This window comes from Balaenoptera physalus (assembly GCF_965194825.1).
Source record: "Balaenoptera physalus genome assembly, chromosome: 2".
Lineage (NCBI taxonomy): Eukaryota > Metazoa > Chordata > Mammalia > Artiodactyla > Balaenopteridae > Balaenoptera > Balaenoptera physalus.
Window position 1 is genome coordinate 41,196,523 of NC_138883.1, and position 17,974 is coordinate 41,214,496.

Here is a 17,974-nt window from a genome sequence, read left to right on the forward strand (position 1 = left end):
AACCTTGACCATATCTCTACTTATACATACTGAAAACGTTCCGTTTTTAAAACAAATTGTGATGGGCGATGAAAAGTGGATACTGCATAATAATGTGGAACAGAAGAGATCGTGGGGCAAGCGAAATGAACCACCACCAACCACACCACAGGCTGGTCTTCATCCAAAGAAGGTGATGTTGTGTATATGGTGGGATTGCAAGGGAGTCCTCTATTATGAGCTCCTTCCGGAAAACCAAACGATTAATTCCAACAAGTACAGCTCCCAATTACACCAACTGAAAGCAGCACCCTACGAAAAGCGTCCAGGATTAGTCAACAGAAAACTAATAATCTTCCGTCAGAAACGCAAGACAATGTTTTTTTTGATGACCAGGCAAAAACTGTTACAGCTTGCCTGGGAAGTTGCCTGGTTTGGATTGCCATTTATTTAGGTCTTTACAAAATTCTCTTAATGGAAAACATTTCAATTCCCTGGAAGACTGTAAAAGGCACCTGGAAGAGTTCTTTGCTCAAAAAGATAAAAAGTTTTGGGAAGATGTAATTATGAAGTTGTCTGAAAAATGGCAGAAGGTAGTGGAACAAAAGGGTGAATAAAGTTCTTGGTGAAAATGAAAAATGTGTCTTTTATTTTTACTTAAAAAACCGAAGGCACTTTTTGGCCAACCCAATAGAATAGGATGCCAAGGGCCAGGGGAAGGGGAGAATGGAGAGTTATTGCTTAATGGGTACAGTTTCTGTTTGGCATGATGAAAATGCTCTGGAAATAAATAGTGGTGACAGCTAAACAACATTGTGGATGTACTTAATGCCACTAAATATGGTTAAAATGCTAACTTTTGCTGTGTATTTTACAATAAAAAATTTGTTGAAAGATAATCAAGATGATGCAGTCTTCTCTGATAGATTAATCCACGTGGCTAATATCGACCAAAGATGTTTGAAAAAATACTGGGTTTTTTCCAGCTTAAGGATTTTTTTTTTTTTACAGGTTATTTTAAATCATGGTGGGAGATAAATCTACTATATTTTAATTATTAATATTCTTTATACAATAATCCATATACATTAGAATTTCTATTTGTCTTTTCCCTGCACCATGAGAAAATGACTGGAAAGACTGTCACCAAATCTGAAGGCTTAGGGTAGTCTAACTCAAAATACAAGTCTGCGGCAAACATAAAATACACTTCGGTGCTCCCAGAAGCACCTCGGAGAGATGGGCCTCAGTCTTATCTCTAGATAATGATTCCCTAAGTATCTGCTGGTACACAGGAACATGCAGGAGAGACAGCAGATGGTTTCCACGTTAACTGCCTCCCAAGTCACAGGTGTGGATGCCAGTGGAGAGGGCTTTGACAGGAGGGTTAGTGTCGGCAGGGGTTTATTTAATATTGGGGAATAACTCCCCAGCAACATTGGGCAGGACAGCTGGAGCGGCAGGAAGATGAAGTATCCAGTAAGTGAGCAGAGCCCATGCTGTTAGGTTTTGCTTTTGTTTTTCTTGCTTACTACTTATATTCAGAGAATTTCTACTCCAAAGAATCACACTAAGAAGAAAAATATATCACTATTTACCTCACGTCCTAGCCACAACTGGAAGAGTGACTGCAAGCAGAGCACGGGGTGGGGGTGGGGGGGGAAGGGAAGCCTGAGAGAACAAAGCAGTGTTTACATACAAATGATCATAGTCACCATGAATTGACTTGGGTAAGAGCTTTAGGAGCAGCTCAAAAATATGCACATAATTATACATCTTAAGGTAGTCACATCAGAAATAAGTTGCTGATAAATTGGAGACTGTTTTGTAATGTTTTCTGAATGATAAAATATACGTTGTCCATTGTAAAAACCTGGAGAATGGTAAGCTATCAGATGCTTGACTGCTTTTAGCGCCAACTCCACCTTCTCGATGTCAGTGTTACTCTGTTTGGCTTGGCAGGTGGTGGTGGCAAAGGGCAGCAGCAGCAGAGCTAGAGCAAACAGGGCCTCCAACAGCACTTCACATGGTCCCCAGCTCCCTGCTCCCACGTGCTCGCCTCAAAGTGCACAGTTCAGATTAGACCTCGGCTCCTGGCTCATGCTGGGCGGGCAGTAGCCAGGCCAGCTAAGGTTATAAAGAATGCCTTCTCCATGGATCCACAGGTCTGCCAGAACTACTGCCAAGGCTGTCCACAACCTGTCTCTCTTCCAGACTCCAGAATACTCCATTTGGGTGGAGGGCATAACAAGATAGATCTTTCTGACTGGACAGTCAGCCAAAATTATTTAAAGACTGGGGTTTGGGGCAGCACTGCACTGGGTGGTGTATGAGGGAAGGACAATTCCATGTGTTATTGAAATGCCACTGAGTAAAGCTGATTTGAGATAAGCAATGTCGTATTCATAACATAAACTTAGTGAAAGCTCTTTTCAAGAAGCAAAGGACATAAGTAGCTGGATTTCTTAGGGATCTACCTTATCTAAAGCTCTCTTGTACCCCTTAGGGGGTATGAGTGTGGGAAGTTCCCGATAAGACCAACATTCTCACAGGCCTCAGCTGCCCTCCCTACCTGATACTTATTTTCCTTTGCTCACCTGTTTCCTCTGCTTGGAAAACTCTTCCTACTTAGCTCTGCCTATGGAAATCTAACCTCATCCTCAACACCATGTGTTCCAACTTCATACCGAAAGATGCAGTAGCATTGACCTCTTCCTTAGTAATTATGAGCACTTACAATATGACACTAGTATATGCCACATGGTCCCAGCCATTCTGCTACCAGCACTCATCTCAAAGTGCACAGTTCAAAAGAGACCACATCTCCTAGAGCGTACATAACACCAGTCTCATTTTCTGCAGGCACACACACATGAACAGGCTTATTCATCCATCAAATGCATATTGTGCACCCATGTTAGTAAGTAGAGTTGTTCACAAATATTCTGGTTTGTTCCATTTAGGTCCCCTTGGAGTTAGATGTGACTTGTTTTAGTCAATGAAACAATCAAGGTAGAGGGAACAGGTAAAAGCAAGTGTCTGTGAGACCCTAGGGTTTGGATGAGAGGCATGTGCAGGACCAGCCGGGAGACCAGTGTGGAAGCAGAGAGAGACGTGTAAGAGGTCACAGGGACCAGGTCATTCCGGGGGGCTTTGTAGGGTGATCATATAAGGACCTTAACTTTTACTGAGTGAAATGGGAGCCACTGCAGGGATCTGAACAGAGGACCTGGGGAGGAACCAGGGAGGCATTCGCTGGAGATGGTTGGGGGCGGGGGGTTAACTTTAAGTGTGAACCTTTCAACCTAACCTTCACTGCTGAAGGATTTTTTTCGAGCTTCCCAAGTCATTTTGTCTTGCTAGCAGATTGAGAACCACTGCTTCAGAAAAGCCAGGGAACTGATAACAGAAGGAAAATTTGCAATTCTTATCTTAAACCTCATTTTTAAAAAAATTATTTATTTATTTATTTATGGCTGTGTTCGGTCTTCGTCTCTGTGCGAGGGCTTTCTCTAGTTGCGGCAAGCGGGGGCCACTCTTCATCGCGGTGCGCGGGCCTCTCACTATCGCGGCCTCTCTTGTTGCGGAACACAGGCTCCAGACGCGCAGGCTCAGTAGCTGTGGCTCACGGGCCTAGTTGCTCCGCGGCATGTGGGATCTTCCCAGACCAGGGCTCGAACCCGTGTCCCCTGCATTGGCAGGCAGATTCTCAACCACTGCGCCACCAGGGAAGCCCCTTAAACCTCATTTTAATTGCTTTCCTAATGGAACCTACAAGTGACAGTTGACAACTGAAGTTGGATCATCCCCTTCTTCTCCTAATATAGGGCCTTTGGAGGGACTTAATGGAGGGAGAACAAAAAGAGACTTGACTAATCCATCAAACAGTAATGCATTATTGACTACTATAAAACAAAGATGATTTCTAGGGACTAAATTAATTCCATTTTGAATTTCAGAAAAACAGAATTTCCTTAACTTAAAAAAAGATACTTTTTTACTTTAAAACAACCTCCTCTTCTTGCCCTTAGTAGCTATCTCCTTTTCTTCCCCTCCTCCACATTCCCTTCTTCCTCTTGTGCCAAAAAGAAAAATGCCAACTTCCTTAAATGACTTCAAGTTAATGTCTAAGAAAAATCAGATTCTAAGATTAAAAAGTACAAGTCTTTTTACATTAAGTATTCAAATTTTTATACCTGAACAAATGAGTTTTGAATAGAACTGTTTGACTCTCCAAGAAACTAAAATATCAAGACAGTTCCAACAGATTTACAGCACCAACTATGTGATCTTCAAAAATTGCTACTGCATTCTTATCTCAAATTACGGAGACTTGCACTCTAGGAAGTTTCCTTCTTGGAGCCCTGATCCTCCTGAGATGAAGCTTTTACTGACACTGTGGTCCTGTCAGATGCCAAGTCCATCTGGTGGTGAAGCAGGCAAACCTCTCTGAAGGTCAGGTTGAACGAGTAACAGTAGTGACAGGCACTGTGGAGCTGACCTTGAACAAGGATATTTGTACATGCATATATAATACACTTATAACCATACTGTCATTAAACAGTCCAGTCTATATGTTTTAAAAATCAGGACACAGCACATGATAAACCTTTATGATATCCAAGGATATAGAATTCAATGCCTTCAGGGTTCTCTAAAAAATAATTACAGAAGTCCTAAAGCAGAACGTAGGCTAGGAACTTAGATATTTAAGACAAAACCAAAGGAAAAAACAAGGCAATCATTCTGATTTCAGACAGAAAAGGAAATACTAAGGACAGCAAGTAAGCTCCCTTTCTGTGATCTAGGCACAGAAGCAGTTTTATTGCCCTTAATAAGACCTCTCTCTATTAAGGATCACTGCAGCAAAGCGTCTGTCAAAGTACATCAAAAAAGGCAGACAGTTATAAAAATTGAATTTACATCAGATACATGAATACTTTTATTTGCCTAATGCTAAGTCTAAAAAGTTACTTCCCATGTGCTTCTACTTCATCCAGTCACTAGAAAATTTTAGTTTTTGTTAGGAATGTTTTGGAGACTTTTAGTTTAAAAAACCTTTCAGTTTTGTTAGTAGGCAGTTAAAAGATCAATGGCTAAAATAATTGAGAATAACTCTGCTCTCATAATGACATATAGTTAAACTTTGTTTTCTTCATTAAATAGAATCAATTATACATTCAAAATGTTACTGAGAATTTAAAAGACAATCCTGGAATGGTTTCAGGATGCTAATATAAGGTACATACATAACACCTTAGACTTAGTCACAAACTCTTCTAGCAAACCCTTTGATTTTTAAATACTTGTTACCAAAACAAACACAAATAGCAAAATATAAAAGATCTTTAGGAAGGGCACAGCATGGCTACAACCTAAATCAGTTTGATCATCACTCAGAATGAAGTTAGAGCTTTCACCCACCTTTAACAAGGACTGAACTGAAGAGTATGATTCTCAGAAACTTCAATGATGTCTCACAGTCACAGACTGAGTTGGATCCATACATCTTAACAGGCTTAATAAAATGTCTGAAAGGAACTCTTCACTCACCTCAATTATGTAATTAAAAATAAAACCATAAACATCATTTTCCCACCTTATCTTTTATGCTTTATTATAATTCTGCCTGAACATTTAAATTCAATATTATTCCCTTTCTGGGTCACTGCTGGAATAACATTTCTCATACCAAATGTCTACGCAGCAAGTCGATCTATCCTAGAGCAACTATAGGGGCTCTGTGAAAAGTCGGAAAGACAAAGAATAAGTTATTAATTTAAAATAAAAAGTTATCTTAAGAGCTTTCATTTAATTTCAAGGTAGGAATTATAAATTTGGTATTGTCTATTTATCGAACTTCATATTTGCAAATTTTTTCAAAGCTATAGCTTTTCTTTAAACTTGTCATCCAGTTCTAAGGATCAATTCTAAGGAGACATGATTTAATTGAAATATAAATACTGAGAAGTGCAGGTGACCTTTGAACAACACACGTTTAACTGTGCAGTCCACTTATAGGTGGACTTTTTCCACTACATATGTACTACAGTACTACCCAATCCGTGGTTGGTTGAGTCGCTGATGCAGAAACAAGGATTCGGAAAGCTGACTGTAAGCTTATACTTGGATTTTCAACTGTACAGAGGGTCGGCACTACTAACCACCGCATTGTTCAAGGGTCAACTGTACTGACTTGCAATCTGATCATTTAGTAACTTCAGAAACTATTAAATTGAACCAGATAAAAACTGCCATTTTGGTAGATCAAAAATGATCAAATATTGTCAATTTCACTAGGTCAAGTGTCTAGAAAAGCATTTGTGTAGCTATAAGGAAAGCCACAGAGAAAACGATTTATCCAGAAGACCCAAGCTGGTACCCAAACTATAGCAGAGAATGACACACATATAGTGTGTTTAGCTAATGCACTATTCAGGTAACAGTACAACTATTAACATGAAACACAATTTTATAAAAAGCTTTTTAGGTACTCTGAATCACCTTATATTAGGTATGAGAATAAATATGAATCTCATGTAGACAACAGGCAGCAGCAGAACACAAATCTTTTACCAGTGGTTTTGTGCCAAGTAAACCAAGTCCTAGAGAGGGCATGCAAGCCAAGTTTTTTGGGGTAGTTCATCTAAGAATAGACTTTTCAACTAAAATCAAAATTTCTCTGATTTGATGGGAATTTCAAGTCTGAGCTACTAAGTGATAACAACAACAAAAAAAGGGTACCCCAATATCAGCTTCTCAGCATGTGATCAATTAAGGGAAAAAACTGAAACAATTTTTACTAAACGAAAACAAACCCCACAAAAAACCTAGCTTCAACATTCAAAAGAATAACTACAAAAAAAACAAAACCAAAACTTCAGGACACAATTTGACCAGTGAACAGATACTAGTTATGCATAAGCCAAACGAATCCTTTTTCACTTCAACCTTACTTAGCTGTAAGACTTGCTACCTTTGGCTATGATGCCTCATTACTGTGTTTTCATTGCACATTTTACAGTGAACAAAATAAGCTCTTGCAGTTCATAGAGCTTCACTTACATCATCAATTCAATGTACTCTAAAATCCCTCTAACTATGCAAGCCTATAAAATAAGTCACACTTTCAGACACGAATGAACACAGGACAGAGGTAGTACAACCAATTTTCAGAATGAGCAGAGGAAGTAAGCATCCTAAACACGTGTCTAATACGAAGCAGGCACTACACCAGGGATACTAGCTAGGTGGAGAAGTCCATTTCCAGGCCACTCCTCATGCAGTCTCAACTCTTTAAGGGAGTAAGAAATATACATCTATAAGACGACAAACGGTATGTTCTTGCCAAGGGGACAACTTATGGCTTTTTGGCTTCTGGGATGTTTCATGAAAATAATCATCAATCTGAACTTACTGGCTTTCAATCATCTTCCTAAAATCAGGGAGGGACAAGTCTAGTTCAAACTGTGACTATCAGATCTATCTTTTTAAGCAAATTAACCAAGTTCAGTTGAACAAAAATTTTCTTAAGGTCTCCTAATAAATAAATTCAAATTTTCCAGGTTTCTATGCAGAACAAAAATGCTGCCTGCAGTATCAAATAATCATAGATACACACACATTATGCAATTGCCTGTTTATTTAGTGGCACCAGTTTTGCAAGCTAGAATTATTTCTGCTTTTCATTTCATACAATCTGCAACCACTCACAGGTTGAATGCAATTTCTTCAGTGCACTTGAAAACAAAAAGTACATTCTTAAAGTTAGAACTGAATTCACATACTTTCTTTGGACCAAGAAATGATACATAATACAACATATACATTTATGGAATTTCTTTAAGAGTTTTGATCACATAAACTGCAAACAGTAGGTGAATTACTGTGGAGAATTTTGTTAAACACTGTGTTTAGGAAATACTTCTGTAATTGTTATTAGTTTTACATGTATGGATTTTGAAAAATGGATATATAATGCAACATGCTTTTAACATGTAGATGATCTCTCCACTCATAACATTTATATAAATTAATTGAAATAAATCATTTCAAGAGTGAAACCAAGCAGTATTCGGGCATATTACTATAAATAATAAGATATTTTCCTGCAGATATGCTGTTGACTTAGTTAAGGGCTAACCAGGTAAGACAACAGTCTCTACATTTCAAAATTCCCACAAATGGGAATTAAATATGCTGTAACCGAACATCCAATTTTGGCAACAAATGCAACAAGCTAATCAATTTTTTCATGGTAGTTATGTTTAAGAGAAATCTCAGTCCTGTACATTGGTGGCTGTATGTTAGATCCTACTTTAACATTATGTATCAGTAAACACCTAATTCCTCTCATAATTTGAAATGAATTAAACATTTAATAAACTCTGACACCAGGAAGTTCAAAATCTTAAAACCTGAGTGAGATCTGACAAGTCAAATGTGCTGTCGGTGACTATATTAAATCTATACTATGCAGGTCAGAAATGTTCCATGAACATTTCCATTTTACCTCTTTTTTGTTGAGATTCAAAAGTGGCAAATTTAGAAATGATGTTATCCTCCAAAACTAGTCCAAATACTAATCATTCTCTTTCCCCCCCAAGATACGAATTTTAAAAAGGATTATTTTAATATCAGATTCTACCTAGACACCCATCTACCTACTCTATCTTTAAAAAAAAAACCGATTCCTTAAAATAGACTCAAATTATTTTGACGTCCTTGATGTGTTAATATTTTTTATGGGCTTTGAAGGAAAAATGCTGATGCTCTGTTATGCTGTAGTATAGGATCTTAACCTATACTACAGTGGCCCATGAACCACTGCAGTACTGTAAACTCTGGGGAGGTATGTACATTATATGCATTTTCCTGGGTGCCAAATTCCTAGGATTATTCAGTCTCAAAGGGCCTGTGACCCTGAAAGGTTAAGAAGCATTGCTGCAATGAATTTGTGCCATTCATTATACCTAATTAAGACAGTACTAATTTGGTTCTGCAGCTACCCAATCTCTTACACAAATCTAACTTCAAATAGTACCATACAAATGCAAATGTTACTAAATGTCCTTTACTGGATCAGGACAATGTAAAAAGAAAGAAAAAATTCTAAACAATTTTTCTAAACATTTAATTCAACGAGAAAGCTATTATAGAAAACTGGGTTTTTGAAACAATGAAAAGAACTGAAGGATTGGGTTTTGTGGTGAAGAAACATTGCATTTATTTTTCTCAGTTGTTTCTATGTTGGAGATGCAGTAATTTTTTATCATTATTTGCCTTGCTGGGAAAATCAAATTATCTGCAGAAGCAAAGGCTGGTTCTTGCTGGTTTATGTGATGCAACAGTTCTTAATAATATACAGCTAGGTCCAAGGAAGACCTTCCTATGGCTTTTTAAATAATTAAGAGTAATCTTCCTCTGTCCTCCTCACTGGCATCTTCCCACCCCTTCATTTCCCACGTTTTCCCATTTTTGGCCCAGGTTTACATAGTATTAATTGGCCTTGGTGAGGTAATGCACTAAGCTTTCTTGCTCAAGAAAATGGAACTGGCCTGTTTTGGTTTGAAAAAAGAGAAGCCACCAAGAGGGTAGTAGAGGAAATGAAGCAACATTTCCTGCAGGATAAGGGAGAAAAAATGTCACTCGGTTGTTACATCAAGTTAAACAACCTCCCCCCCACCCCCATCTTATAAAAGTGTAAGTTGTCAACTACAATTTCAATTTTAATACATTTCAGTGTTTCTGACTGGCACACTCCTACCCGCTGGTAATATAATTAGGAAAACACGAGAGCAGAGGCCACTAAATATATAAAACAGGAAAAAGGGAAAGAATCTGTGTCAGAGGGAACATAAGTGGAACCAAATGCCTTTCATCATCTCTGTGTAGCATTCTATTAGTAATAACTGACACTTAACTGACATTTAACTATTCTGACCAACAAAACAACACAGTATTATACTCATAACATTTAGAAATGTATTCTTAAATCTTTCAAGCATATTCTGAAGTACTGTATATAAAATTTAAAACAAATACAACCCCAAATTCATAGCATGTTATAGAAAGAAGTAAAATTAAGCTTCTAAAATTTTAAAGTATAAAGAAGTCTTTCTAACGCCTAAAAGAAAAACTTAATCAGAAGACTAGATCACTTAATTTAAAAACGGTCAACTCACCAAGCAGTATTTGTAAGCAAAAGTATATGAAACTCTAGAAGTTTTCTTTGAAGAAAAACCTCAAATGAGAAATATTTATATACTGAAATATTTACATAATATTTTCTAATACCAAACCCTAACATAATACTGTACAAATGGCAATCAAAACATTAAAGGTTTAAACCTCTCATTCAAACTTTATGAATTAAAAGTATACACCATGAAATTCAAAATTAAAACAAAATAAACCCCTGTAACCAGTTTCATCAGTTCTTTCAGAAACTGCAAACTGAATTTCCATATGAATTTGTCCAGTAAAGATGGTCAGTAAAATTATTTAACAAAATTAAAACACAGTAATCACTTAGCTAAAATTGGATATTAACATTGGCATTGTTTTTTCAAGAAAATACACACTTTTGGTTAAATAAGATAAATTTAGCTAGATACATGTTCTTACTTTTTTTTTTTTTTTTTTTGTCCACACCACGCAGCATGTGGGATCTTAGTTACCCAACCAGGGATTGAACCTGCGTCCCCTGCATTGGAAGTGCAGAGTCTTAACCACTGGACCGCCAGGCAAGTCCTAGATATATGTTTTTAAATGCCTTAAATTCCACCAGTATTTCCAGGGTTGGAGAATTCTAAGAAATATTCAATACATTACCTTATTTCTCTGATTTGCTGCTGTCAGCAGGAAGAATATAAGCCATTCGTGAAAGGCAATCAAGCATACTGAACAGACTTGAGCCTCATCAGTCCAATTTTATTATTATGCAAAGCAAAATTTTCTTTTGAATTCGATTTTTAACTTTGAGAAGAATAAAACAGAAGAAAGAGTTTTCAAGTGACTAAAGGAACTGCAAATGAGTTCTTTAGGGCAGAGACACGCCTTGTTCAGGAAAGTATCGAGCAGACAGCAGGTGAGCAGTAACTATTTTTTGGATGAGTTGATCCAGTTATAATATTAACATATATTAGATTATAAATTCTATTCAAATGTAAACTCCTTGAGAGCAAGGACCTATTCATTTCTTTATAGTTCCAAGGTGCTTACCCTAAAACAGTGTTTTGTAATTAACACTTTATATATTTTGTAGAAAAGGTGAGTTACTAGCTGGATTAATATATGGTCAAATGATCACTAAAAGTACTGCTATAATTCAGATTATTTGAATTACATAGTTGATTTATTCTTTACTCCAAATTTCTTAATTTTATGTAGTAAAAAAAAAAAAAAAGTGGCTGGAGCAGTACACTAATTGCATAGAACTCTAGAAACAAGTTAATGCATCATAATTAAAAATAAGTTTGAAACGGTTCTAAAGCTGAATAAGAAAAATACCACTTAGATTTTTTAAAGTTAATGCTAATACTGAGAACTGTTTCTGTTATCTGTAAAAGTATATTCCCTAAGAAAGTGGAAATTAAGAGAGCTTACCTTGCTAAAACAATAAGAGATCAGTGAAATTATTGTTAGGGCAACAAAAATCTGCTATACAAAATGAATTTCCTATTAAAAGCAGCAAAGTGGGTTCATCCTGTTAAAACATTTAAATGAAAGTACATTTGAATAGTATGTTATCATCACACAAGAACTTTTTCCCTCCAAAGAAAATAACATACAACATATCAAAAAATTGAGGCATTGCCCTGAGATGCTAATTAGCACACAAAAGGGGGTGGGAGGTCAAGAATTTAAGTGGTACAAAAATGAAGTGCACAAGAGAGGTGCAAAAGTGCCTTTTAAAGTGTGGCTGGTTCCCCACCACCACCATTAGCCCCAGGAATCAAGAACACACACAGTTTGCCATTATAATGTATACTTCTTTCCTGTATTTTTATAATTAAAAATTCTATCTAGTATGGCAATGTTGACTCATGTGGAAAAGCTTTAGTCTTCTTAGGTCACACTTAATACAGTTTTCTCTCACTTCCAGGCCTAATTTCAGTACTAATAATTTTAACATTTTAACAGAGGAATATTTTAACCTTCTCTTTTTTAAAGACCCTCAAATTAAAAAGTCTCTAAATATGCTACTATGGTTTGAAATGTAGCTTTCCATCACATATTTTACTTACGATTTAAGATTTTGCATCTCAAAATCCAGTTCAAGTTTTTGAAATTTCCAGAACTAAAAACTTTAGTCTACTTAAAAATTAAGGAATTATAATAGGAATTTAGTTTTCAGTACTGGTAATCTATACTAGAAGCACTGGTATTCATTAAATGTACATTTAGATGCTTACAGTCATAACTTAGAACATTATCATACTTCGCACTCTACCACAGATTTAGACATTAAGCATTTATTTGTAAGTTAAGTATGGAATTGGTTCTGTAATTCCAACTGTTATGAATTTCTAAATATAAATAGTACTTGTTTTTCTTCATGCCGGATTAAGATATAAATTAAATACAATTAAGTTACATTTAATCACCTCCCAAATAAGAGGGATAATGAAAAGATTTTGCTGGTATATAACTACTTAAGTCTGAGATATTTCACATTACTTTTCCCAATACTCCCCTAACTTTACATTAGTTTTAAGGCTATATATACAAATAACGTATATTTCCAAGTTAGGGAAAAAACAAATATAACAAAATTATACTACCTTTTATACACAGTTTTGATTTTGTATTCAGTGTTGTATTTATACCTTACATTTTAATAGTTTTCTAGTGGGGAATCTGCTTACTGAATGATTAAATTACATGGTGATTAAATACAATATTCAACCTAAGGAGACAAAATTACAGAAGGGCACAGAACAGTAGAGTCTTTTCAATGTGACAGATTTTAAAACTTACTTTCACATGCTTAATCAGAGGAATTTAAGCCTAAATTAACTTAGGTTATTTTTATATCTACAATTCTTTAAGCTTTTGAAAGTTATTTTTAAAGGCCGACAGCTAAATATTATCAACATGCTATATTTCAAATCACTAAATACATCTTAACTACTTCGATTCTAAAGACATGGGCTAATTAAAAATCACAGACAAACACACACTCACAAACACACATACACCCCTACGATAGATTGTTAGATTGTCAAGCTTTGACAATTATTTTAACTAAACAGTAGGCAAATTCAGGCTGATAACACATCTTAATGAAAAAATAAGCAGCCTGAAAGAAACCCATTTAAAAATAGATCAAGGAACAACAGAGACTTAAATCTTTTATAGTCTTTCTAATGGAAGGGAAACAGTTCCATTTATGCCTTGAGTTACAGTATTTTCCAATTAAAAGAGACTAACATCTTTCCCCATGAGAAAAATTCTCATTTACAATGGTATGGTGCTTTAAAATAAGGGCGGAGTAAAGGAGGAATTACACATACATGATTAAATTTCTTGTTTGTTAAATCAAGCTTTATTGATAAAATGGAATTCATAATATCTTACTAGGAACAGCAGCAGGCCCAGCCAATCATGATAGCAAAAATGTGGCAGTCTCCTACTATTTGTAGGAAGCTGCTGCTTATCAATTAGTAATTAAATGTAAGGACTTGTAAAAGAGATGCAAAGAATCAAGGCATTTTAGCCCCAAGATTGATATTCTTATGAATATACTGTATTACCTGTAATACTCATGGCAACAAGGAGAGAACCTAAAAGACAGTTAAATGAAGGGACCAGCTTTATGGACAATGCCAATCCCACTGCCAAAAACATTAAACTAGTTTTCAGTTAACTCCCTGGATATTCAGCTTTGTAAGATTTTGGAATAATTCTCCATAATCACGTGCACAATTGAGCGTCTAGCTGACATGGCTGCTGCTCTCCCTGTCCCAACCCCAAGTCCAAACACAGCGTGACTTGAAAGGGCTATATATCTATTGCGTCACACAACAAGCCAAACATTTCTTATAACTTTGATAGTGATTTAAAGCAATTCATAATTAAATATGAGCATTTTATACAAGGACAATTATACTTTACAAAAAACAAAATCATACAACAAAAATTGCTGGAGTCTGATTTACAACATGAATTATGGTTTGAAATCACGTTTACATAAGTCTCAAATTTACAAAAAAAAAAAAAAATCAGTTCTGGGCTAGCTGTGGTACTGCTGAAGTTCTCTCGTGTAATCACTCTCACCCATGTCATACATGCCCTTCTTTAAAGTTGAAGATGGATGTTTAAAAGGTTCAAGGAAGTTGAGCTGTACTCTCCTTTGGAGGTGAAGGTAAACTCCATGGCTAGATGAGCAGTTTCACCACATATCATCAGTTGAAGTAGAGTCCTTTATAAAAGGAAACAAAGCAAAACAAGGAACTAAATTAAAACTTAGAGATGCATTATTTCCTGGGTAATGAAGAAAGATAAGGTTTTGTAAAGCTGACCTTTAGAATATAAATGTTTTCTAAAATATATAATATGTGTACATGTGTTTATGAAATATCAATATTTAATCTGTTCAAAGAATTGTGAACACTTTGTTTTGTTTTGGAATAAAATATTTGAAATACGATTTTACCATGAAGTTGACCAAATGTATTTCTAAACCAATCAACTACTAAAAAGAATTTTATTTTTCTCTTCAATAATTTATTGAATTTATTTTTAAAACACTACCTTTACAAGTTTTTATTGCATAAAAACCTCAAGTAATAAGAGATTTGAGGAAGCTTCATAATGCAATATATAAAATATTTCAGAGCCAGGCCCAAATGATTTTAAGTTACCACTTTTCTGTAATCACCATACTACAACAGAATTGTAACAGGAAACTTAATTGGAGAATATGGCATTCTAAACGTCTTTATATAAACAGAATTCTCTAGTATTTAAATGAAATATGCAGGGTTCTTGGCAAAGAATGGGCATTAATGGAGATGGGCATTCTGAAGCTCTGTTACAGCTGCTTACAAAACTCAGAATTAATTCAAGATTCTGAGCAGAGATATTCCCAACTTCAAAAAAACATTTAGGGGCGGAAAACTTCTGAAGTTGATTGCTTGGAGAGGCTTAAAAAAACCAGAATAAAAGGGACTTTCTTTTTTGAGTTAAATGGCCACTCACCATGATTATATCCTCAAGCACTAGAACTGTGGTTCTGGCAGAGTTCAGAGCAATCAGTCAGGGGTGTGTGTAAGAGAATGGGTGCAATGAACAGCTCTGCAAAAACAGGTAGGAAGGATATGCATTTAGAGTGGAGGGGAAGGGAAAGCAGAGGGAGCTAAATGCCACTTACAGTGTCATCATTTTTGTATGGATTCAGTCTATTGTAAACGGCTTCAATAACATTCCGCCTAAATTTAGAAAAAAAAATGCAGAAAGTTAATTCTTCAGAGCACAAAACTGCTTAGTAACTCATAGCCAGGTGTTCATTAAAATGTCAAAGATAATCATCACTTAAATTATTTTAGTTCTATTTCTTACTGTCAATAAGTGAGCCATACTTTAAGATATTTGGGCCCCACTGTTAAAGTAGCGGTGAATTTATTCTAGAATGTTAACACCCTACTAATGCAATTAATAGAAGACTAAAAGTCATGGCTTGGAAAAAAAAATCAGTCTATATGGGCTACTTCTATTTGAACTGGCATTTAGTGGTTATGAGTCAGAAATGACATTGCAGTTCTTAAGATATAATATTAATATATTCTGGTTAAGAGCTTAATGTTTTGAAGTAGAAATAACTTCAATATCTGTTATGGTAAAATAATTTAGATATTTTACACTTAAATTTCTGCTTTTCATAATGCCCCTTTAAAAAAGCTCTATTAAAACTGAAATGTCAAATATGACATTTCCTGGGCAAGTCTAGGAATTACTTTTTGTATAATATTTTATTAAAAGTAAGAAATCAGTAATGGTATTTATAAGTTATAAGCCTCCCTACTTACAAAACTGATTTGAAGCAATTTTATAGACAGTCATTTCACAGAAGATCATATTGGAAGAAACAATTTCCAAAAAATAAAACCTTCAAACAGGAAGTTTTACAGTTACATGAAATGATTAAACAACATGGCTACACTTACAGATCAAGTGGAGGACCAAGGAAATTAGTCAATATATATTTGTAGGTCAATTACATGGATATCTGAGGTAAAAATGTTTTAAGCCGTGAATTATAAAATTGCTTAAAGTCTCTACTGTAGTTTATAAAGATGTAAGCTTAGTATCTAACACATATTAGCCCACAGTTCTAGGAACTAAAGTGAAAAGAGAAAAAAAGCAAGAAAGGCATCTACCTATCTTCCCTTACACCAAAACCCAACCAACCAGCATCAACAACCAAAAACACTAGGAAAATCAGAGATACAGAAAAATGGCCCAGATGGAAGAAGAGAAAAACGCTCATCCATGGGGTGTTCAGTTATCCAGGGATTAAGAAAATCAAATTATAATAGTAGGAATAATAATGACACTTAGAATTTTGTAGTACTATGTAATTTAGTTTAAAAATTTCTTTCACTGTATTATCTCATTTATGCTATATGAGGCAATCAGTGTAATCCAAGCCTCCACTGAAGACAGCCTTCAGTGTAGTTAGTTACAATGATATTCTGATACCTATTCTAAGTAAGCACCATATATCATTAATACTGAAAAACACCGAACCACAGGTTAAACATTTTGAAGTCACTTTAGAAATTAGGTAAATACACATTTGATCAACGGACACCTAACATTTTCATGTACAGAGATAGATGGTAAGAGTACGCAGAATATAACTCACTTGCTTGCCAATTCACCCCCTGGTGGGAGGCTGGGGATGTTCTCACTCGCTAATGTACGCATCACATGGACTAAGTCAGGGACGCCTTCCCCCTGCTTCTTTATGATTTCTGGGAATCAGAAGTACTTTTTTTGTAAGTGTTATCCAAATTTAATAATAATTTAAAAAACCGAAACAAAGATAACTTAGGTTTTTAAAGATGGCATTTACCACATCTGAGATTTTCTAAACTATATAAAAAAGTAAAAATCAAATTGACCTTTGAAAATTGATGACAAAGGGATGTACAAAATGATACAAGAGATACAATACTTTCCAGATTAACTTCAAAGAATGAAAATAAACAAGATAAAAATGTGAAAAAATTTCATATTAAAATCAATGTATTACCATAATCAGGGATATGTGTGTACAAATGAGGATATTCCTCTTAAGATGCCAACTAATTACATCTGAGGAGATTAACTCCTCTCTTTAGACTGGAAACATGTTTCCTGAACTTTGCCCTGAAAATACAGTACACAGATTTTTTAAAAAAATAAACAATTTCAAGATTTGAAAAAAGAAAAAAAAAACTTTAAGTATGGGGGATTTACTGATTATATACTAACCCAAATCATATTTACATGTTTATATTTGCAAAATGATACTTAAGTAGCATGTGCAGAATAGGTCATGTACTTGAACACCACTCTCAGCTTAACTTTTGTCTAAAGTATCTTTAAGCAATAAATAGATATATACCATTTCCTTAGTTGATTACTTGAACAAAGCCTACAGAATGGAAAAAGGCTAAATTTCAGGACAAAATTTTTAAAAAGAAAAAATATGATAAACCATACAACTGTATTTAAAATTGTTAATTTCAAAACATTCAGTTATTAAATGGGTAGAGTGATATGATCGGCAGTGTTGCCATGCAGATGCATATTGTTATTCATACCACAAAATACCAACCATTACGCACAGACAAGTTAAAGAGCTCTCAAACTATTCACTTTAAGTACAGGAAGTCTTTACCTGGAGTTTCAGCATATTTATTCTAAACGTAAGATCATGCCAAGGGTATTTGTAAGTTATATGTTCAATTTTTTGTTTTCCATTATTTACACTAAGAAATTTTCT

At 35.2% G+C, this 17,974-nt stretch overlaps 1 protein-coding gene and 1 long non-coding RNA gene across 4 annotated transcripts in view; one reads left to right on the forward strand and one right to left on the reverse strand.

The window, feature by feature from the left end:
- The window catches only part of LOC309655394, a 78,087-nt gene extending 63,844 nt beyond the window's left edge, over positions 1 to 14,243 (forward strand). For both annotated transcript variants that reach the window (XR_014260809.1, XR_014260810.1), the window contains one exon: positions 10,640 to 14,243. This is a non-coding gene — a long non-coding RNA (uncharacterized lncRNA). The remainder of the gene's footprint in view (positions 1 to 10,639) is intronic.
- PPM1A (protein phosphatase, Mg2+/Mn2+ dependent 1A) overlaps positions 13,506 to 17,974 on the reverse strand; it is a 39,644-nt gene continuing 35,175 nt past the window's right edge. Inside the window, exons 4-6 of one of the 2 annotated variants that reach the window (XM_082450461.1) lie at positions 16,850 to 16,958; positions 15,356 to 15,413; positions 13,506 to 14,404 (exon numbers count right to left, since the gene is read on the reverse strand). In XM_082450461.1, the coding sequence (XP_082306587.1) occupies positions 14,375 to 14,404; positions 15,356 to 15,413; positions 16,850 to 16,958 (197 nt within the window). In that variant the 3' untranslated portion in view covers positions 13,506 to 14,374. The remainder of the gene's footprint in view (positions 14,405 to 15,355; positions 15,414 to 16,849; positions 16,959 to 17,974) is intronic. The other variant, XM_082450462.1, reaches the window with a different exon arrangement.